The following is a 23,790-nucleotide window of genomic DNA, read 5'->3' on the forward strand; positions in this document are numbered from 1 at the left end:
AATAGATCCTTCCCTGCAGGAAGATCATAAAAGCAGTGTGCACAGTGTGCATTTGGCTGTGCACATTCCACTTGTCTGAGATGTGATATTGCTGCAAAATTCCCATCCTGAGATTTTGAACCAGTTTATTTAGGGACATCTCAAAGCCAGAGGGGGCTATGCAGGGCTCCAGAAAGGGGTCAGCACAGTTCTTTATCCATCCCACAGGACTACTATTTCCTGGCCTATAGCCCTACACAACCAAAGTAGTTTGGTTGTGCAAACTGGCCCTGTCTAGGTTTCCAGATAGCTTGGCACTGGATGTAGAGTCTGCTGATAGCCACTGATAGCCACTCAAGCCACTGAAATTTATGTCACACCTCAAATTTGTGTGACACCCTGCCTGGCTGTATGTAGACTGGAGAGAACAACCACCAGTATTTAGAGCTTTGCCAGGATCTGCCCAAAAATGCTAGACTGATGTTGTTTGGAAAATTATACTGCTTGCTTCCATCTGCTAAACATACACTTTTTCTTTTCTTTTTAATGAAAGTTTCCATTTACCTCTAAGTAATCTCTCCTTCTAAATGGGACCTACTGCTTAGATAAGTGGGGAGAATAATACAACACTTTTTTCATTCCCAGGTTCCTGCCAAAATTACAAAACCTTTAAAAATCTGGATCCTGAAAGCAAAATTAGGCAAAACAAATTCCAAAAGCTGTTTAAAATCTCAATCTTACAAATAAATGTGTGCAAAATAAACAGATGTAATTCTATTTTTGTCATCATAAACTGATATTCTGGTGTAGAGGGCAGACAAACCATAATTGTTCTTTCTGTAGGCCACACAGAACTGTGTGGCGAATTCTGCATATCCAGCAATACTTTGGAACTTGTATTTCCGGGACAGAGTACATACCATACCAAATGGCAAACAGTTTTTGAAAATCAGTGGAGTTTCACAAACTGCTTGTGCTATGAAATAAAAAGGGGTGCATATGTTGTCCCTGCAAGTACTTGCAAGCCCTTGAGAGCATCTAAAGTATTTTCTTGGATCCAGACATTGTTTACCTTGAATGAATACTACCCAGGGCTGTATCCAATATTAGTTCTACTTACTAGTAGATGCATTGAAACAGATGGGAGCTAAATTTGGAAAGGCCATGCTTAGTAAAAGCAACTTCATACAGGCAAATGAAAGACTGAATATTTTGTTGCTTGCTATTCTGCAACATTTGTCTTTTAGCATGCACTATTAATCATATTTGATAATGTACCAAACATAATACATTATAAGATAAAACATGTTTTTAATTTAAATCAAGAAAGTTTTAGTTTGTTTTATGGTTTTCTCTACTATATTCCTGTTTTTCTATGTTTTGTGTTTGTTTTGTGCTATATGCTTTTGTAAACCGCCCAGAGAGCTTCGGCTATGGGGCCGTATATAAATTTAATAAATAAATAAATATGCCAGCCTCATATGTAATATGAGGGGCAGTATAAAAATGTTTAAAATAAATAAAGATTAAAACTTGATAATATTGGTCTCTCATTCAGACCCTTCTTATAAAGGAAAGAGAAGGTACCTTTCTTCCCGTATCTTCCTCACTCGTTCTGCCCGTTCCTGTTTCTCTTGTTCTTCAGCTGCTTTTTGTTCTGTGGTGTCCTTCTGGATTCGTTCATGTAAGGCATCAAAATCTTTGGCTATAATATGTAACAGCCAAAATAAACCTTTCTTTATAGATTTGTCAATTTTTTTCCCATAGCCCATGATAGCTGAACAAGGCTCCTATAAGCAAGAGAAAAATCAGCTGCGTCATCATCATATTGTTAACTTATAATATGAATGTGAACAATGCATTCTTAACTCACTAACAAGTAATTTCTCAAAATAACTGTACAGGTGATGGGCTGCTTGGTTGTCAATACACATTCTGATCCATCTCTGTTGTTAACACCACACGTAACAGTAAAGGCTGCAATCCAAAGGGATACAGGCACAGGTTTACCTACAACAACCTGAAAATTGCTTTTTCAGAAACTGCTCCTGTAAATCCCCCAAACATTCTTTTTAACACTGAGTCTGAGGGATCAGTTTGGTGATTTGGTACAAGAGTTACTTAAATGAGGATTTAGGCTCCCAAAAATTGACCGTGGAGTGCTCCTGCTCAGTTTTCTACCCTATCAGCAATGCCTTTTTTTAGGATACTCCATTCTCTCTCTCTCTCCCCCCCCCCTTGGCTTTCCCTTTCACCACTCCCACTGTAACAGATGTTCAGCATTCTGCAGCCACTAACATGCTCAGTCCTTGTTGAGATGTTTTGCAGGGGGGTCCCCTTAAGATTTATTTTTGTAGTTCTGCAAACCTCTGGGATCCCTTGAGCATTCTGATATTGCTCCTCCTGTTTCTCAGCAGCCCTGGTTTTTTGCTTCCAATTCACTTCAGAATCCAATATAAGCTTCTTCTGTTGACCTTTAAAGCTTTTCACGGTCTAGCTCCTTCCTATCTCTCCTCTCTCCTCTCAAACTATTGCCCCGCTCGTGCTCTTCGTTCCTCTGATGCCATGTTTCTCACCTGCCCAAGGGTCTCTACTTCCCTTGCTCGGCTTCGTCCATTTTCTTCTGCTGCCCCTTACGCCTGGAACGCTCTTCCAGAACATCTGAGATCCACAAGTTCAATCGCAGCTTTTAAAGCTCAGCTAAAAACTTTTCTTTTTCCTAAAGCTTTTAAAACCTGATGTTGTTTGGACTCTATACTGTTAGTTTTACTCTACCCTGTGCCTGTTTACCCTACCCAGTGCCTGTTTGCATTCTCTTCCCCTCCTTATTGCTTTACTATGATTTTATTAGAATGTAAGCCTATGCAGCAGGGTCCTGCTATTTACTGTTTTACTCTGTACAGCACCATGTACATTGATGGTGCTATATAAATAAATAACAATAATAATAATAACTCAGCCCCTGGGTTCGCTATATATTAGCATATATAACTAAAAAGCACTACAGAGATTATATCATCGGATTTTAAAAGGAAAGAATTTTTAATTTTCCTTAAACAAAATGAATTATGGGCACATTATAGGATCGCTGGCTTAAGTAAAGAATACCTACAAACCACAAGGCTGCAATACACTTAATCCAAAACTGGCTATATTTTAAAGTTTGCAGACTGTGACTATCTAGAAAGAGAAAAAAAAAAACAATATGTGCTATAACATGAATTCAATTTGTAATCATGCTATGCAGCTATCAAAAGTGAAATAGTCCCAAGAGTCACAGAATCACAGAATCACAGAGTTGGAAGGAGGCTATAAGGCCATCAAGTCCAACCCCCTAGACTAGCATGGGAGAAAGATCGATGTTCAGAGAATTCCACCACAGCTTCAAGGATTGCAGAGCCACACAGGCTAGCCCTGATATGCCCAGAAGTCCTGTCCCTGCACCACTGTACTCATGTGGAGGATCTCTCCATGCACATAATCCTTTTGCACACTGGCCTAACATGTGGCTGGTGTGAGCACAGCGGGTGGGGTGGGTGGGGGGATGAGGCTGCCAGACCTAACTGTGTTTCCCCGTCAATGTGTATGTAATGTTCAAAGGAACACCTCTTAGGAGATAAAAATGTCAACTGCTAGCAGAAAGTGTTAAGTAGAACTGTCTACTCTAACCCTCCATAATATTAGACATTTCAAGACAAAAAACAAGAATCAAAAGGTACTCAAGTCTATAGCTGCATTTATTAGGAAGGATTGCACTGTGAGCAATTCATTTGAGAAACTAGTAAGAAACCAGGGGAGGGGAAACTGGACAGTATTTTTCATCAGGAAATTTGGTCCATCAGAAGAGAAAAACTTGCAACATTCTAGGATGATAATGAGGAAGAAAGGAACTAGTGACAATATCGCAATGCTGGCCATGTTGTATGTGTATTAATATTTATATGTGTTTGCTGTGTTAAATAGAACCCAGGTAAGTTAGGGTTAATTGTATGGTAGAGAGTGAGTGAAGGTGGGAGGGGCTTGTGCGTGTATATGTGAGGAGACTGAGTTTATATAAGGGGAGAGCAGGCAGTTAGACAACTGGATTGGACCTTAGGGATTGATGAAGCTGCATCTACTTAGTGGAAGTTAGATGGGGTAGAGTAGGTAAGGGAAGACCAAGAACTGAGTGATTAATCATAAGAAATAACACCTCATGAATTAAATAAACTTCAATCCCACGTGTTGTTCATCTTTCTACACTATCGATAGTGTACATATTTACTGGTACTTCTCCTGTTTGGGTAAAGGGAAACAATTGGGCATATTGGGTGTCTCTTATACCTAGGGCTAAATCTTGTGAGTCAGTGAGGACACCTGAACCAAAGTGGAAGCAGACAGACCTGAGGGTAGGCTGCGTTATGTTTTTGAGAAACCAAATTCTGCAGACCCAAAGAGAAAATCTGACCCTTAAACTTTTGCTAAGGATAAGCAGATAGAAACGTTTTAGTGAAATGCCAACAAATACCAAGTTCTAGTGCCTTCAGAAAGAAATTATTCAAGGGCTATGGAGTAAAAGTCCTCTTCTCTTCTTTTTACTACAGCCTTAGAATAAAAGTTATGGTGAAAGATATTTCAACATTTGCTGTTGCTTAAATTATTTCATTGTCCTGCAATGAAAACTATTGATTTTTTTTCCTGTACTGACATTTGCATTTAATAAATCATTTAATAGATCTCAAGATCAGAGCATTCCAAAAAATTGAATTTGTTGTAAAATTGACACTACACTGGAATAGTATCCTAAAGAATCTAAGCAGAGCCAAAGAGTAGAATGGGTTTGTTCTGTCTTCCTTATGGTCTGGGTATTAAGCAAATGAACTACCAAGTCTTCATCTGCTATATTAAAACACTTTCAGCTTGGCACAGCAAACACAGCCAGAATTCAGGATCGTGGAGACAAGAAGGGAACATAGCTACAGAGCAGATGGAAACAATAGGATTACAAAATTCTAGTTTCAAAGTTCTGTCCAATCATCAGATTTAAGGATGTTAATCTTATTAAAATACACTTACAATCTGACAGAGGCATTTGTGCTCGTTGACAAGCTTTTCAAGAGATAAGCATTCAATTACATCTGCTTCTGCCAAGGCACCTTCTTTGTCTTGCTTATTTGCTAACCTAAGGAAAAGATAGAACTGTGCTGATTACATTGGTAAAATTCAGTTTCAACTCAAGTCAACAAGCAATAGCATTAGAATATAGAAGATCTGAACCCATATCAGCAATAGACAAGAGAAATAACATTATGCCATGGTGTGGTATTTGACTTGAAAATGGGCCAGTTTGTGGCTTGTTTGCGCCATGGTGCGTTGCGATGCATGCCAACGGCTATTTTTAATGTTCAAGCCACAGTCCTATCATCCAAACCCGGCCAGCAGGGGTTGTGCGAGAGTTAAACAAGTCTTGCATAACCCATGGCCACAATGTCTACTGTTTGTTTGGTGACTGGTGTTGAGAATATACATGCTGGGGTGGGTGATATAAATAAAAAAATCAGAAGGATTACCTCACCTTTAACCCACTAACGAAGGAGGCTATTTTGCCTTTATCTTGATCAGTATGCCACTGTAAGAAATTGTCCATTCAGGAAGTATAACATTATTTTGCAATGTTGTTATTGTAATTTTTTACTAAACATGTAAGGTCTATGGGAGTACCTGATGAAGGCTTTATAGAGTCAAAACAGAAATACACCGGAGTTCTGTAGATATAACTGATACAGTTGTTTTTAAATAGACCAGCATGACAGATATACCGTATTTTCCGGCGTATAAGACGACTGGGCGTATAAGACGACCCCCAACTTTTGAGAAGATTTTCCTGGGTTAAAAAGTAGTCTTATACGCCAGAAAATACAGTAGTTGTTTTGAAATTCTGACTGTTTTGTAAACAATTGGCACAATTGTACCTCTTATTGTTTTTGGGTTTTTTAACTAACTGGCCAGGTAATGTGTTGTAGGTCTCTTCACACCTGGAGTGTTTGTATTGATATAGTTTACAAAGTCTGCCTTGCTTGAACCATAGCATATTGCTATGTCTGAACCCAGAACCATGGCTTCTTTGCACTGCTGTCAATTCTGAAACGGAGGTGCCGGCAAGACCAGCCTGAAAATAAAACCACTCTAAAGGTTGGCAAAGTGGGTTGGGAAAAACACACACACACCAGAAATAGAGAAAAGAAGCTGGAGTTAGTTTGCTCATCTCCAAGACAATTCATGGCCAAAGCAACAACCAATGGTTAGCATTAAAAAAAATGGCTTAGTATTTTGTACAAACACAGGCTTTTTTACTAATGTCAATCAGTCTCTGATATTGCCTATTTAGTAATAATTACTCCTCGAAAGAATATTTTATTTATTTATTAAAACATTTGCATCCCGCCCTATAATACTAGGATCTCAGGGCGGCATACAGATAAAATCATACTAACAATAAAAAACAATAAATATACACAGCTAAAAACAAATCAAACCATTAATCAAGCTAAAACCAGTATAGAATTTAAAAGCAGTAAAAACCAATTAAAACAATGTGCACACTTGGTGAATTTAGCCATCAAAGGCTTTGTTAAAAAGCCATGTCTTAATTGGTGTCGAAATGAAGCCAGCACTGGCACCAGTTGGGCCTCCAAGGGGAGCGTATTCCACAGCTGGGGTGCCACAACAGAGAAAGCCCTCTCCCATGGGACGCAGAGGAGAGCTCCTCCAACAGATCTCAATCTCAGGCAGAGATATATAGGGAGAGGCACTCCCTCAAGAATCAAGGTCCCAAGCCGTTTAGGGCTTTAAAAGTCATTACCAATACCTTGAATTCTGCCCAGAAGCGTATAGGCAGCCATTGCAATTCCTTTAAGACTGGTGTTATACGGTCTTTGTAAGATGTACTGGTCAGCAGTCTAGCTGCTACACTTTGCACCAGCTACAACTTTCAAGTCGTCTTCAAGGGCAGCCCCATGTACGTGCATTGCAGAGTCTAATCAGGAAATTACCAGTGCATGCACTACTGTGGCTAGGTTATCCCTGTCCATGAAAGTCTGTATTTGGCGGATTAAAAAGTTCATTGTTTATCTATACACGGCACCAGAGCTCGTCTCTCTTTCTTCTACCTTCCTACTGGTGCCAATTCCCTTCATTTGCCAGTGCCTAAGTACTCCAGGCCATGAAGTCCACCTGGGCCTCCAGTGACAAGGATGGTTCTAGGAGTACTCCCAAGGTACGCACCTCCCAAGCTACGCATCCCATCCAGAACAGGTCGCTTACCCAATTCCTGTACTCGGGAACCACCAATCCACAGAGCTTTCTATTTATCAGGATCCACCTTCAGTTTATTAGCCCTCATCCAGCCCATTACAGCCTCCAGGCACTGGTCCAGCACCTTCACTGCTCCAGCTGACTCCGATGACAAGGAGAAGTAGAACTGAGTATCATCAGCATACTGATGGCACCCAACCCCAAAACTCCTAATGACCTCTCCCAGCGGCTTCATATTGATGTTTAACAGCATGGGAGATAGAATAGAGTCCTGTGGCACCCCACAGCTTAATAGCCATGGGGTGGAACAGAAATCCCCCAATACCACTCTCTGGAATTGGCCTTGCAAGTAGGAGTGGAACCACTGTAACACAATGCCTCTTACTCCCATCTTGCAGAGCAGATCCAGTAAGATACCATGATCAATGGTATCAAAAGCTGTTGAGAGATCCAGTAAGATCAACAGGATAGCACTTCCTGTAGGTTGTTGGTCAGAGCAACCAAGGCTGTTTCAGTGCCATGCCCTGGCCTGAAACCAGACTGAAATGGGTCCAGATAATCAATTTCCTCCAAGAATGTCTGAAGCTGCCCAGCCACCATATGCTCAAACACCTTGCCCCAAAAGGAGATATTAGCGATGGGGTAGGTGTTCTCAAACACCTCTGGAACCAGAGAAGGCCTCTTCAGGAGAGGCTGTACTACAGCCTCTTTCAAGGCAGCAGGCACCACCCCCTGACAGAGTGAGGCATTTACCACCCAATCAATCAACATCTGCTGGATATTAGCTAAGATGGGCAAGGGTCAAGCTTACATGTGGTGGGACTGGAACTGATGCCAGGAAACATGACTAGACAGGCCACTGGACACCTCCCCAGACTCTGCGATAATTGTGGCATCAAGTTTTGAGTTAATACAAGCAACTTTCTCCTCGAAAAGCCTAGTGAATTTATTACACCAGATGACCAAGGTTTCCAATCCCGGTTTATCTAAGCTCTTCACCACTTGGAATAATTCTGCTGGGCGGCATTTTTTGGATGAAACAGAATAGGCATAATAAGATTTTTTTGCCATCTTCACTGCTGCATAATAGGCACAACGGGGAGTCTTTGCTAATCTTTGATTGTACTCACTCCGAGACCTGCACCACCTGCAATGTAGCCGTTGTCCAGCCTGTTTCATTGCCCGTAAACCTTCTGTAAACTAAGGTGAATTACATTACTCAGGTTGGTTCAGTCTCAGAAAATGCAATTCAGAATCTCATATTAATTATCCTTTGTGGGCTGAGTGCAGATATCCATCTGTGGGAGGAGTTGGGCAGAAGCTGATTTAAATCTTAGTCAATACATTAAGAATAACCAAGTCAGAAAGTCTTCCCTGTGACAGTGCTCATGCTGGGCCTGGGTACAGATACAAAGAATTATGTTCCAAGATTAATCTTCTGTACACCAAATCGGGAGAAAATTTCACTGGATTCAGTGGGATAAGCATGCTTAGGATTGTGCTTTAAATGTTTTTGTAAATAGTCTCTAAGCCATGTCATAATAAAAGGGCTATGATGGAATGGAAAAGTCACATCCCAAATATAAGAATGTTAACATGTTATTGTATTTTTGCACTGTATGTTCATTAATCTTAAGACAAAAACCTGCCAGATGTCTGAAAGGAAAAAGGCGTGTGACTTATCTATTTAGTGAGATTCTATTAGTTGTCTGATGTGTACAGAGTGGCAGATAACTCAGTGGAGGATAAATATTTGAAAAACATATTTTTAAAAATATATAGTAGAAATCTGATATAAGATCCCACAGATAAAGCAGCTGACACAACTGTTTTTCCTATTTTTGTACTTTCCTAGGGGAAACACCGATCCTCGTTTGCAAGAACTTCAGTTCTCTTGAAAGCTTTTGAGTAATGACCATAACACGGCTAGAATAATATTTCCATTTCTTAGATGCCAAACTCCACACAGGGGTGGGGGTGGAGGGGAATGTCGAAGTTTTTAGGCGAAAGCATCAAAAGGTGCCTACACAACCAGCTGACAAGGGTTTTTCCAGCCTATGCTATAAACGCATACATAAGCAGCACTGAAAACGTATTAATAATATCAATGGGTTGGTGTATGTGGAACTGGAAGGGCTGATTTATGCCTTGCCCTGAAACATTATGCAAGAAAAGTGAAACTAAATTCAAAGATGTGCAAACAGAAAAACAGCTTCTTGCACAAGCTCTTGCATAAGCAGAACTTACCTATAATACCACTAGACAATTATTGAGGTCATATGCAAGAGATAGCAGAATAGTGCAAATGGCCCAATACATTTTAAAACAAAAATATGTTTGAATTTGACTTGTAAATTTCATAGTACTAGTCAAAATGGAAAGAAATTTTCACAATTATTTATTAGTATCTTTATCCTGCCCTTCTTCCAAGGAGCTGAGGGTAGCATATATTGTTCTTTCCCCCAGTTTATCTCCAGAACAACGCTCTGAGGTAGGCCAGGCTGAGAGCACACAACAGGTCCAAGGTCACCCAGTGAGCTTAATAGTAGAGGGAATTTGAGGGGGAAATGACAGAGAGGGAATTGGAATCCAGCCTTTCCAGTCCATGTCTAACTTTCTCATTGCCCTGGTTCTTACAACTGATTAATTTCCTTCTTTGATTAATTTGGATAATGCATTCCTAAATAGCATACTAGAATATTTCAACAACAAAAAGGTGCTTTGGTCTAATGGAACTTATACAAACTCACCTATTGATGACCAACTTCATTTAATTTTTCCCACTGACAGACCTAGTTGGGATGTATGGCCACGTGGACCTTAACCATGCCCAGCAGTTCCACTAACATTATTACATTACTACCACATCTTTCCACCACATTGCTCAAAGTGTCATGTTGTTGTTTATTCGTTCAGTCGTTTCCGACTCTTCGTGACTTCATGGACCAGCCCACGCCAGAGCTTTCTGTCGGCCCAAAACCCATTTTATTTTAAGAAAAGTATACTTTAAAAAATTCAAACTTGTGAATATTCAATGAGAAGGATCCCAAGTGTTGTGCATGGTCTTCTGTGACTACATGGTGGCTTTTCAGCAGCCTCTATATCACCACCACCACCACCCCTTCCAGGTCACCCACATCCCTTATAGTAACATCCCATGGAGGTGAGAAGAAATTGGAATGGAAGCAAAAAGTTGTCTATTGCATGTACACAGAAGCATTTTACGTGTGCTTATGGGCCTCTCGAGATCCCAGTCAATAATTTGGAAACACATCTTTCCCTCCATATTTTCTGCAACTCCTTACGTCACACATTCTCCAAAAATTTCTCTAGTTTGCATGCCAAGTATCTGACGTTCAGGGAATTTATTTTTAGGAGTGGAATCGTATTAGGCAACAGGCATTTGCAATGTAAGCCAGCAAGTACAGTAAGGAGGCAGCCAGGCAAAGGCACTTCCTGGCTAATTAGAATAGAATGGCCCGCCTTGAAAGCAAGGCTGGGTCTCCAACAGGCAGAACCAGATTCCCCAAGCGTAAAGTAACCAATTTGCTCTTCTACGGTAGTACATCGTAACCAGTCAAGACTCTCACACTCCATAGCTTTCCAAGATGCACTTTCCAAGCGATTATTAAAGTCCAGGAGAATTAAGCAAGCAGAAACTGTTTTAATGGGAATCATACTCCAGCTCTATTATTTATGCTCACAAGGATATTGCAAATTACCTTAGAGCATCGGATCCTAAAGCAGAAGTAAAAGAGGTGTCCGGAACGTTAGGATTTTATTTTTAAAAAAAGGTAAGTAAATTACTCTTAGTTTAAATCAGGTAATAAAAACATGACACTTTTCAATTTAACAGCCTCAAATGTCAAGGTATCTTTTAAAATAGTGGTTGTTTGCCCTCTGCAAAAAAGAAGTGAGTTTCCGATAGAGATTTGTAGAAGGTTATTACTTACGTATATGAATACTAATTTGCTAGCCACATTTTATGCACCCAAACTAGTTTCTTTTGGAAGAGTGCCAAGAGTAGCTTAAAGACGAGAGCTCACTTTTAATTTTCCAAGTCAATAGAACCTTTCTTTGCACAAACTTCTCATTTTAAAACTGAGGAAGGCTTATAGCAAAACGTATACTTGTAAAGTTAAGAATACCAAGTTAAACACTGTGTGAACAAGGGAGGTTTGTTTTATTTCTATGAGAACTATAAATCATGTCTTGATTCGAGAATGGTTGATGTTTCTTATACGTAGTACTTGAAAGCAGTATGAAATGAAGGAGGGGGGGGGACAGAAATCGTTTACGAAGTGCCTCAGGGAACTTTATTATAGCCAGAGAACTTCTGCACTTTTATTTTAGGAATCATGGGAAAAGGGAGTGTATGTGTACACTGGAAAGAAATGACATCATCCCACATTTATGAAAAAATATTAGTACTCTGTGTGGAAAGTCCTTCCAGTCAAAGCTCACACTCACTGATAACAGAAGGGTCCAAACCATCTTTAAATGCAAGTTTACTCCAGAATTTCCCCAGTCCTCAAAAGGATGGGCTATTTGAACAAAAAATGTTCAAGATATGAGCAATATTTTTATTACTTTTTAAGTTAAGCTTCATCTTACAGCTGCAGATTTAGCACAATACTATGTGTTATTTACACCTAACAACCGCCGCCTCCCTCACTAAAGTCTATTTTAAAATTGCTTGCAAAATATTTTGGCACTGAATTCATATAGGGCAATAAGGAAATATTAATCAGTCTGTTTGATAGTGTGCCCTGAATCCCGTACCACAAATCAATAGTTTTCAAGCTTGCACACTGACATAGCTCTTTTTAAATCAATTTGTCTGTCACCAAACCCTTCAAACCTGCCATGGAATCCTTGCGTGTTACAGAGGATTCTATAATATTCAGAACACATACTCAGTTCACATGAGGTGCCCTGGCAAGATCTGTTGAGCTTCACTATCATACTCTAGAGCTGGGGTGGCCAGCCTGCAACCCACAGTATTATTTCAAAAGCCCTCTACAAGCAATCTTGGACCTTGGGCAAGAGTGATCTGCCCTTCTCCAGTAGTCTGCTGTTTCAGCAGTAATGGAGAATGGGGGTGGAAGAGAGAGGAAAAAAGGAGAAAGAGAGGAGCAGAGGTCTTGTCTACTTTTGCCTCTGTCCATGCCCACTGCTGTATTTGGAAAGCACCAAACCACTGGCATGGGCCCCTGACTTAGCCACTCGAGAGAATTTTCCCCTCACCAGAAAAAGGGGAAAAAGCATTCCCACCCATTCTAGAACACTGGGCCCAGGCCAATAGTTTCAGGCCGCTCTAGTGGTCACAGCCTCACTGAAGCAGCCATGCCACCAAATGTAAGAGGAAAACAAATTAAGTAGACCCCCAAAGGTACTTTGGAGCTAAAAGTATGCCGACCTGAGATCTTAATGATATAGGGCAGGATATAAATGTTTTAAATAAATAAATAAATAAATGTAAATCCTGGGTCTAAAAAAATTGATGATTATTGCTCTGGAATACATATAACACTTCACCAATGCTATGCATAGCAGGAAAGAGTGGTAGTAACTGCCTTTCAGGGAGGATTTTTTTTTACCATTATTGTTTATCCAAAACTCTCTGGGCAGTTCACAAAAATTGAAACCATTCATAGTATAAAACCAACAGTATAAAAGCATGATATAAAATACAAGCATGATAAAAAATAAAAGCATGATATAAAATACAAGCATGATAAAAAATAAAAGCATGATATAAAATTATTGTTCTCCTCATGGAAGATGGCCTTCAAAAGAATCACAGGGTCCCCCAGAACATAGTCTGGAAACTCTGCTTTAGATTAATGCTACAATATTAACACTGCAAGTACTCAAAGGAAGTTAAATAAGAATATTAGAAAATGCTGAATCTCTCTTAGCTTTTTTCAATGCTCACTACAATTCCCAATATTTCAGTGATTCACTCAGTTGCAGGAATATTAATTGCATGGGTCAGGGTACTTTGGCAACATAGAGGCATGTCTGTCCTCTGAAACGTGCAACCCAAAATATATCTCATAATACCAGCCAAAACACCTGCAGAGTACAAGCCGAATCTCCAACAGTATTGGTGCAACTCGTAAGAAACTGTTCCTATTTTTAACTTTATCCAACAAATAGTACAAGGTGCAAATATTACAAGGTGCAATTAAATGGCTTACAAATACACTTGACTGCTCAGCCACCAACATTATTTTACTTTATAGGTCTTTCAAAGCACTGTATAGTGCTATTTTGTTCAAGTTCATTGCTGCAGATTGACAACTGCAACTGGAGTTTCATTGAGAGCAATTTTGTATTATGAACACCTCATTTCTGAATCACATACTGCCTTTCCCTGGGAGTGTTAACTCAGTGTCCTCTGCCCTGTATCATTTGGATCATGCATCTGGAATAATTAAACCCTTATCCAAAGCCTTTCCAGATGATGAAGTGGCCATAAGAACTATACTTATGGCTAACCCTGACCCAGCACCCTTAGTAGAAGTGAAATGCTAAGCTTGACATAGGCATATTCTAGATCTCAATCTTCCCAACCTGGTACCCTCCAAATGTGCTGAGCTATAGTTCCCATTATCCCCAGCCAGCATGGTCCAACAAATCTGGAGAGCATCAGGTTGGAGAAGACTGCTACCTCTATGTGATTCTTAAACGCGACAGGGGAGAAATTGTACACTACTGCTTTGGTGAGGACAGTGAAGAATCCTCACCAAGACTGAAAAGTAGTAAAACTGTCAGGTAGCAAAATGATAAAATACCAGGTAAAACAGCAAAGTAGCACAGAAAAATAAAAATTGTCCTGTATTTAAAAAGACTGGGAGAATAAGAGGTTTTGACCTGGTGTCTAAAACAGTAACCCAGTTTGCATGTAAAGCTGGAAAATTCCTGAGTTGTTTATCCCAGGAATTGTAGGACGAGAGGAGTGCACGAGCCTCATACTCAACACTTTCACTTTGACATCATCTTCACATGCCCTTGTTTGAGTGTCTCCCCCCTTTTCAGAGGTGAGGTAGGTAGCAACTGAAGATGGGGCCTTTTCAGTCATAATACCATGTTTCTAGAATAGGACAAAGAGGTCTGCCTATTACTTTTTTTTTTTGACGTGATTCACATGTAACATTGGGTGATTCCTGGGTTATTTAACCCAAGAATTGCGGGGATGAACTGAGTGTGCTTGTTGCTTCTACTCTGAATCAACAATCCAGGAATGCTCCATGACATCTGAACTCGGAAACTTAAACAACCCAGAAGTAATCCAACAATTGTTCATGGTTTGTTGTTGGGTTAACTCTGGATTATGTAATCCGTAACTCAGTATCTGAGTTCAGACATCATGAAACATTCCTGGGTTGTTGATTCAGAGTAGAAGCAACAAGCACACTCAGTTCATCCCCGCAATTCTTGGGTTAAATAATCCAGGAATCACCCAATGTTACATGTGAATCACGTCAAAAAAAAAAGTAATAGGCAGACCTCTTTGTCCTATTCTAGAAACATGGTATTATGACTGAAAAGGCCCCATCTTCAGTTGCTACCTACCTCACCTCTGAAAAGGGGGGAGACACTCAAACAAGGGCATGTGAAGATGATGTCAATACTCAGGCAGGTTTATATGGTGACAGGCAATCCTTCAGATATTCTAGTCCCCAAACTGTTAGGGCTTTCAAAGCCAGTGCCTAGAATTCTGCTTGGAAACAAAAGGAGGCCAGTGAGTAGTTTACTGATGTCTGCTGCTTTCTCTTGTTGTTGCATACAAGTGTTTCCCGGCTACAGTAGTGGAGTATTCTGTCTCTTTAAAAATCTTATGGAATAATGGTGGCTTTTAAAACTTTTATTTTTAATTGTAAGAATAAGGATTCATAAATTTGTTTTTCAGTAATTCAACTTAATAAATCCAAGATAGCTCTATTTTATCACCAGCTGAAAACACCAGTAACTTGCCATTTAATTACACAGCTGTTAAACATACTAAATTAATGTTCGTAAAAGATGCATTAGACTGTGCTAAAAGATTTTCGGGTCACTAACCTGAAGTCTTACTTCAGTATTCCTGATCACATTCACATGCCCAAATGGAACTTTCCAAAGAATATTCTAAACTGTGCCAAGCAGTTTTGTAACATTACTAAAGACTTCTATCATTAAATCACATCTTCTGCTATGGAATACCTATGCTAAGGTATTATCAGAATAAAAATTATTCACACAGCTTATGTTTATTTTTCATAAAGCACAGTTTCTAATAGTTGGCACTGAAATATGTTTGCCTAATAAGTTCCAGAACACTCACAATTTTCTAAAGAAATGGGATTTGAGTCTGTACTTTAGGAGACTGTTACAAGTAGATACTGAAAATTATTTCTCAATATTAAGTTGGGGGAAACCACTTCAGGGAAGGACTAGCAGAACACTGTAAGCAATTGTATAAATGAATTTAGGTGTTTCGTAACTTACATTAAAATCCCTATGTACATCAGACCCCAGATCAGAAACCATATTTGTATAATTTTCAGGTGCTTAAGCTATTTCATCAATATGCATACATGGTACTGTGCATCACTTGTATTAAGTCATTCTCCTTTAAACATATACAAGTCAGACAAAGACTACTGCCAATCCTAATTTATTAATTCAAATATAATTCCCATTTTAACCAAGCAGAGTTTTATGCCATACATTAATTTGAGGGCTAACTTTCCTTAGAGACCTAGTCTTGAATAAAACAACTTAGGAAAGTTCCATTGATTACAGTCACCAACTGTGGAAGCCAAAAACTGCTTCAGCATGGCAGAATTCCATATCTATGCTGTAACATATGTAAGCCCCTTACCATGTGTGTCTGCCCAAGTGGGTGGAGAATCTCCGTGCTAGTGCTGCACATGTCTTTTGGCAATTAGTGTGGCCACATGCGATCCTGCCAATAATAAGTGCCTTATGAGCATGGAGCCTATTGCGTGAATGGTCTCCGTACAAAAGGAGTATGGAGACACGTGTTGGGGGCACTAATGTATGAAATATCCCTCAGATTGTGCAGTGCATAGCCTACAAATCTGGTCACGCACAATCCTTTCCCAGTTTCTACAAATAATCCCAACAGCATCTGGATAGAGGATATAGTTTTAATCAAGGGGAACAACTAAATAGATAAAACAACACAAATGTGCAGCAAGCAACAGACACACAGTAAGCCCAAAGAGCAAACATGTTCTTAATATGCAAACTATATACAGACCAATAGAGCTGGTTTTATATTTCTCTCTAAAACCAAGGTCAAAAGCCTTTTGTCCCTATTCTTCACAAAAACAAAAAACAAAACTCCAGTGAAAACATCAGCATAATAAGAGACAATATTTGGAGAAACGTGCCATTTTTATCAAAAGGGCACAGGATTTTATGTCAGGGAACACTCTACTCAGAACAATTTGCAAATTTCATAAACATGACTAGATGATTTCCCCAGGAGACGATGTTTAGCCAGCAATCAAGCAGCCATTTACTCTGTAGGAAGTAGCAACTCAGTGGTTTCAGAGAGACATTAGTATTACTTATCTGAATCCTATACAGTATAAAGTGCTTGAGGATGAGTCTGTATTCGCAGCCGGCAAAAGTTATTCAGAAAAGCTATGCAAGATCCTTCAAAGCACTGTACAGACTGTACAACCTATTTGTGGCAAAAATTCCTACCCACGTTCTTGCATTGTCTTTGGTCATTCCTGAACCCCTGTACAGGGTATGCTAGATACTTTTCTCCAAATGAATTCTTCAAACTGGGAGTGGTGTGTATATATACATAAAACCATTTACAGTTCTGAAACAAGAATTCCTACTATTTAGATTTCCAATAAAACTGGCTGTTTTATAGGCGTTTTTTACCTGCTCATTTTATATTTTATAGGATTGTTTTATATTGTATTTCATCTTAGTTGTTGTTACTCACCTAGGGCACCATTTTGTGAAAAGGCAGGATAAAAATTATAAACCCATTTTAAAATTCTGGCCTTTCTAAATCAGTATAATGGCACTTTCCCGCACATATTTTAGGATTTAGAAGAAACAGCTGTGTCTTCTTTTAGGCAGTTCTTTAATAACTATTTCAAGCTCAAAAAAGGGGCAATTTTGTCAAATGTTTCATATTTTTAAGAAGCTCTAAGTTACAGATTTCCTTTCGCATGGACTCGTTTCCAGTCTCATCATCCTGATTAGGATGCACCTTGATTGCCATCAAGGTGCATGCATTGCCCACTCTTCCTCCTCCTTTCCTCTCTTGCCCAAATTCTCTCTTCCATTTCCTTCCTTTTTCAAATGCAATTACATATGCACAAATGTAAATACCAACCATAGTTTCAAATCAAGTGTTAGAAACCAAACACGATTAGTGTTTTTAGCTCAGTACCATTTATATTATTTTATTTTATTTATTCATTTTTAAAATTTAGTGCCCACTTTTCATTATAAAATAATCCTAAAGCAGGGTACAAGACTGCTAAAACACAGTAAAATCATACAAATATACACAGATGAAACAATAAAACAGAGGAGAACAGACACACAGATAAACAACAGCTTACAAGATAGAGCAACACAGACCCAATCAAAAGCATGGCTGAACAAATAAGTCTTCAGTTGGTCCCGAAAGCTTTTATGACCATACGTGAGAGAGGAGTGAATTCTATAGTTGGTGCCTGTAGCAAGATCACTGTGTCTCGGATTACCTCATATCAAATTCCAGGCAAATGTGGCACCATCAAGAGGATGTCCCTACTGAATCTTACTATCTGGGCAGTTGCATAAGGGAGAAGATGCTCCATCACATATTCTTGTTCTAAGCTGTGCAGGAATTTATATGTCAGTGAAAGCACCTTGAACTTGGCTCAGTAGCTTATTGGCAGCCAGTGCAACTTCTTTCAGAACTGGTGTAATATGTTCCTGGTACGCTGTCCCACATTTTGCACTAGCTGCAGCTTCTGGGCCAACCTCAAAGGCAGCACATTGCAAAAGGCCAACCTTGTTAAACACTGTGCTATGGTTAACTTTGCAAAAAAGATAGGAAGGAGGAGGAGGAGGAGGAGGAGAAGGGAGACAAACATTGCAAGCACACAGCAATGTTGTGGCACAACATCCTCCCATGAAAATTAGAAAATTAAAAATGCCACACATGTACTGCACCAAGGTATCTCCTATAGGCTGATGACTTCAGCTTGCCCAAAGAGGGCAAAAATGATTATTGTGCCAATATTAGGCTGTCAAACATAATGTGTACTTCACTCCCATGCATAATTCAAAGCAATTTCTTAAGGTAGTCACTGACCAAATTTGCTACTATATGTAGCATATTTACATATCTCGGGGTGCTGCATTTTGCTGACTTGTTTTCTACATTGCTGTAATATGTCAGTGGATAAATAACAACTAACTAAAGTGGTTTTTAATCCTTAGATTTACACCACTGTCTGAATTTAATATAACAGAACCAGAATAAATTTGGCAAAAGATGAAAGACCGCCTACAAGAGTTTAAATTGCGAGCAAAAGAACTACAACTACTTGAAGAAAATAGCCGTGTTCCTAGTGCTGTGGCAGAGGAACCTGGAGAACTTGACCAAGCAGCTGTTATTTTTGAAAAGGAGCCTATAACAGAAAGGTATTTGAATGAAATCCAGCGGATTCACAATGATATTAACAACTTGGCAGCGGATGTTCAAAAGTTTAGTCAGCAGCAAAAGAGCCTGATAGCTTCCATGAGAAGATTCAGCGTGCTTAAAAAGGAGTGCAGTGCCACAAGAGAGATAAAAATTCAAGCAGAACACATTAGCAAGTGCTTGGATGACTTGTCAAAAACAGTGAAGAAGGCAGAAAAAGAACATGGTTCATCATCTGCCATTGGAAGGGTTCTTAGTTCTCAGCGGGCAGTCCTGTTCCGTCGCTTCCAAAATATCATGTTTCTGTACAATGATGCTATAACAGCCAAGCAAGAAAAATGCAAGAATTTTATCGTGCGCCAACTTGATGTGGCTGGAAAAGAGGTATCCGAGGAAGAAGTGAACAATATGGTTCAGCAAGGGAAATGGGAAATCTTCAACGAAAATCTGCTTACTGAAGTCAAGATCACTAAAACTCAGTTGTCAGAGATTGAACAAAGACACAGAGAATTGGTTAATCTAGAGAACCAAGTGAAAGACTTAAAAGGCCTCTTCATACAAATCTCCCTTTTGGTAGAAGAGCAAGGTGAAATGATCAACAGCATTGAAATGGAAGTCGTTAATACTCAGGACTACATTCAGTCATCCAGAGAAAAGTTCAGGCTGGCAACCAAGTATCGAAAGAAGAATCCTTGCAGGGTGTTATGTTGTTGGTGCTGCCCCTGCTGCAAATAAAGGGACTTCTGGGCAATTTAATCTTCTTTGCAATGGCCCTGGTCCAGCATGTAATGAACAGGGGTAGCCTTGATTCAGGGGGGAAATAGCTCCACTGCCAGGCATAGGAAGTTCTTTTCATTTTCTTCCTCTCAAGTCACACGCCCTGTGTGCTGCAGAGCTAGCAGGGGAAGTGTACATAATTAAAGACAAGGAACTGAAGAAGAAAAGGGGTTACTTTCAAGGGAATGGATGGTATCGCCAATGCTCATCATATGCCACCATTTCTAAGAGCTAGATGAGGGTTCCTTTGCTACAACAGTGAAGAATAATACTCTCTTTTTAAGTATTATTACTTTAAAAACGCATAGAATGGTGCTGGATGTGACAGGAAGGAGTTACGTTACCACTTCACCAATGATGTCACAGGACTAGTCAAACAGGTGGTTGAAACACAAGCACTCACTGTCATATTTGATTCACTTCCTTGGGAAATGATTTATGCTCCTAGCAATTCCATTCAGCAGTTTGGATGAAGGAAAACTGCAAACCTACTGTAATGGAAGCTAGGACAATATTATCTGGAAGGTGCGCAGCAAATTAGTAAAAACTGTGAAAAATAGGTTGTCTGAGAAAAAAACATTTGAAACAATTTGTGACACTGGTATTTTTTCAGAACATTTCAAGTTGTTAAGTAAGAACATTCATACTGAAATAGCTTAAACGACAGAGAAAAAAACAATGTTAGAGAGCATAACACTCATAAAATCTTCAAGAACACAGTGAAAGCTATAACTGTTTTATATGTTGCACCTTTTCTTCCATGCCATTTGTTGAGTCAAAAGTAGCAATTCTCAGGGTATTTTGGAAAATGGGCATCTGTAACTGAGCTGGTGTATTGTGTGTGAAAAAAGAAGTTGGTGTAAATTCATAATGTGCTTCCCCCGAAATAGATTATTTGTTAGTCCAAAAGAGGTATTATTCTATCAGAGCTTCTTTGTGTTTGTTAAACATATGTTAGCAGGGTAAGTTAATTAATTTTGTCTTAGAGAAGAGGGCCAAAAAGCAAGGTACAAGAAAAAATAAAACAGGGCGTCATACAATGGCAAACATGGCAGGACTTTCTGCCAATCCCAGATCTATGGCACAACTGCCTGTGTAAGCAATCAAGCCATTGGCACTGTGTAAAAGCCAGGATCCAAGGATCTATTTTAGGCATGCCCAAAGCCCTCAGAAAGCTCAGTGGGATTTTTATGCTTTTTCTCCCCTTAAACACCCCACCCCAAGCCATTCAAAACAATGCATTTGAAAGTCTCCTCAGATTCAAAATTATTTTACTATGGAACATATAGGGAAGCAAGGGCTACTGTTTGAGAAACATCATTCAAAGCAATCTTGGCCTCACAAAAATAGTTATGGAGTGCTTTGGATCCCAGCCACATATGTGTGTGTGCGCACGCACGCATGCATGCATTACAACAATTATGCATGAAGCAGGTCATATAACAAAGATAAAAATATCAGATATTTCTGGTCACTTTTCCTCCCAAATAAATCAGAACACTAGAATCCTGGCAGATAGACATCAAATATCCAAAACATAGACTGTAACTTTCTTAGCAGTCTTGTGATAGACTGCCTTGCACTGAGGTGGCCTAAACTTGAAACCCAAAAGATCAAGAGCTAAGAGCCAGTTCGCACCTAGCAAGAAGCCACCATGGTTGAAGTTCCAGGCTAGGGTTCTCTTTGCAGTTCCAGCCACCATTTTGAAAATTCAAGGTACAGCAGGAGCGTGCCACAGCTTGTCATTATGTGTGAACCCATTGCCAAGCCACCCACAACCATTAAACAGGCCATGGTTTCTGAGTGCCATGTTAACCAGCTGAACAGCCCATCCTCTCTGGGTTCACACATAATGACAAGTTGCAACAATGTGAAACAACAAGCCCTGTGGAGGAAATCAACGCAGTGGCTTGCAGTTACATGTGAATCAAGTCATAGTCATAATTATTCAAAAACTAACAGCTTTTGCCTGTAAGACAACTTTATGCTATTAGAAATCTTAGCTATCCATAGTTCTCAAATAACATTTCACAAATGCAAATTAAATTTCTTTAAAAAGCTAATTTATTTTAACGGTGGAAACAAGACTGAAAAGACTATTACCATATCTACTGTTTGTTATGTAAAGTGCAGATCTATCACTAGTGTGAGACAAGTATGAATGTATGTGTGGAAAAGATTAAATTAAAAAATGTTGGCAATTTACATATTAGAGACTACAAAGAAATCATGCTTTGTTGTAAACTCAAGGGAGGAAAGGCAGTAACAGACCTAAAATGTGTAGCTGAAACAAAGTTAAGCAAGTCCAAAACTGGAACCAAATGTTTGGCCTAACTACCTGGGAAGCCAGTGGACACTGAAAGGCAGAAAGGAAAATATTTCTACTTTGCTCCAGGCTGACTTTATTGTGTGGAATATAACTGGTAACAATTTCATGCATATTATGTATGTAAAAATGGCTTTCTTACTTTTTTAAAAAATGACTTAATATGGATTACACTCAGATTCAAACTTTGTATTTCTAATTTGGGTACAAAATAATGATTTGAGGCATGTGTGCCAGTGCCAAGCAAGTTTCCTCCACAATTAACATGGAAGCAGCAACTTAGAAAGGAGCTAGAAAGGTTTGGATAGTCTTTCTCGGCTTCATAAACCTTGGTCATATGAAGCCAGGAAAAAGCATTGGAATGCTCCTAGCCCCCACCACTCACATGTCAGATTTGGAGCTTCATTCCTGGCTTGTAAAAAACTAGAGCTCTGTTACATCCAAACTAAGGAGGCTCCTGCATTAAATTAAGAAGTTTCTGCTTTAACAAGCCAAATTAAGATCCTAGCATATTATCCCGGGTTGTTCAAACGTAACTGGGAACTCCTGCCTTATCCAAGCCAGAAATGAAGACCGGAAGCTGGTGCATGAGCTCTTTACGTGGACAACCACTCCCAGCTTCAAAAACTAGTTTATGAACCTGGGGAAGGCAATCTGAACCCAGGGTTTATGCAGGGAAATCAAACCATTTAAAACCACTCACAATGCACAATCGACTCCAACACCATGTGTAACTTGCCATTTAAATTTGAGAACAGTTTGTACCAGAGGTTGAAAATCTTTCCCTCCAGTAGTTGATGCTATTATTTTGCTGTAATATTTAGGGTAATTCTTTTTCTGGTTCTTTCCATTTTACAAGAATAGTCCTTGCCAAGCCAGTCAGGTTTTTCAGACCAAGCCTGTCCAGTTAAAATCTCATATTACTTTTTCTTAAAACAACAGCTTCTGCAAATTCATGTTGCCTTGCAATTTAAAAGTCATCTGAAGGAACAGCTATGGCAAAAATGCACAGTACAATAGAGAAGATTTTGCATTTTCCAAAGGATAGATGTTTGAACTAAAAGTGAAGGCTCTTCATCTAATTGCGCCTGAAAAATGGCCACCTAAAAATGATTTTTATGGCATGAGTTGGATACTAGAACAGAGTTTCTCCAAACTATTTGTTGCAACATCATGGTTTGCCCCCAATTCAGGTGCATAGTATCATCACCATATTCTCTCCCCACACTGACACAAATGCTATTATGGGACTCTCAAACATTGTTTATAGGTGGGAAAGGTAATCCCAGGGTGAGTCAATGAAGGCAAGTGTCAGAAAACACCTGAAGTAGAGTGTTGCATTACTGACATTAATTCTCTCCTAGCCATACTACTTCTCTAATGGGTCTTTGATCTGCCTCCAACTACACTGCAAGAAAAGAAAAAAACAAGTGTGATGGAGAGAAATGTTCAGTTCTGTAGAACAGGCATACACAAAAGCAAGGATCCACAAAAGGCCATTTTTGATTCACTGCAACATTAATAGTCTATGTAAAGTGCGGAACAGTGTCAGTGATGAGGGGAAAAAATCCATCCCAATCCAGGGACAAATAATGACCATGTCAGAATTTGCCTTCCTGTTGACTGACTGAAGAGACCCAGAATAGGTAACTGAACAAGTTTAAGATGGCTAAAAGAGGTATGTTATAGTATATGTTCCATCAGAATATACATTGTTTTACATAATTTATTAAGT

General features: G+C 39.3%; 2 protein-coding genes across 3 annotated transcripts in view; one reads left to right on the top strand and one right to left on the bottom strand.

Moving 5' to 3' along the window:
- The window catches only part of ARL13B (ADP ribosylation factor like GTPase 13B), a 56,451-nt gene that overhangs the window by 13,868 nt on the left and 18,793 nt on the right, over positions 1–23,790 (bottom strand). For both annotated transcript variants that reach the window (XM_063126821.1, XM_063126822.1), the window contains exons 5-6: positions 5,035–5,140; positions 1,567–1,769 (exon numbers count right to left, since the gene is read on the bottom strand). In XM_063126821.1, coding sequence (XP_062982891.1) covers positions 1,567–1,769; positions 5,035–5,140 — 309 coding nt within the window. The remainder of the gene's footprint in view (positions 1–1,566; positions 1,770–5,034; positions 5,141–23,790) is intronic.
- STX19 (syntaxin 19) lies at positions 18,755–19,805 on the top strand. The gene has a single exon (XM_063127612.1). It carries the CDS (start codon positions 18,806–18,808, stop codon positions 19,685–19,687), a length of 882 nt encoding a protein of 293 aa, XP_062983682.1. The 5' UTR covers positions 18,755–18,805; the 3' UTR covers positions 19,688–19,805.

Source organism: Elgaria multicarinata, chromosome 5, assembly GCF_023053635.1.
Source record: "Elgaria multicarinata webbii isolate HBS135686 ecotype San Diego chromosome 5, rElgMul1.1.pri, whole genome shotgun sequence".
NCBI classification, from domain to species: Eukaryota; Metazoa; Chordata; class Lepidosauria; order Squamata; family Anguidae; genus Elgaria; species Elgaria multicarinata.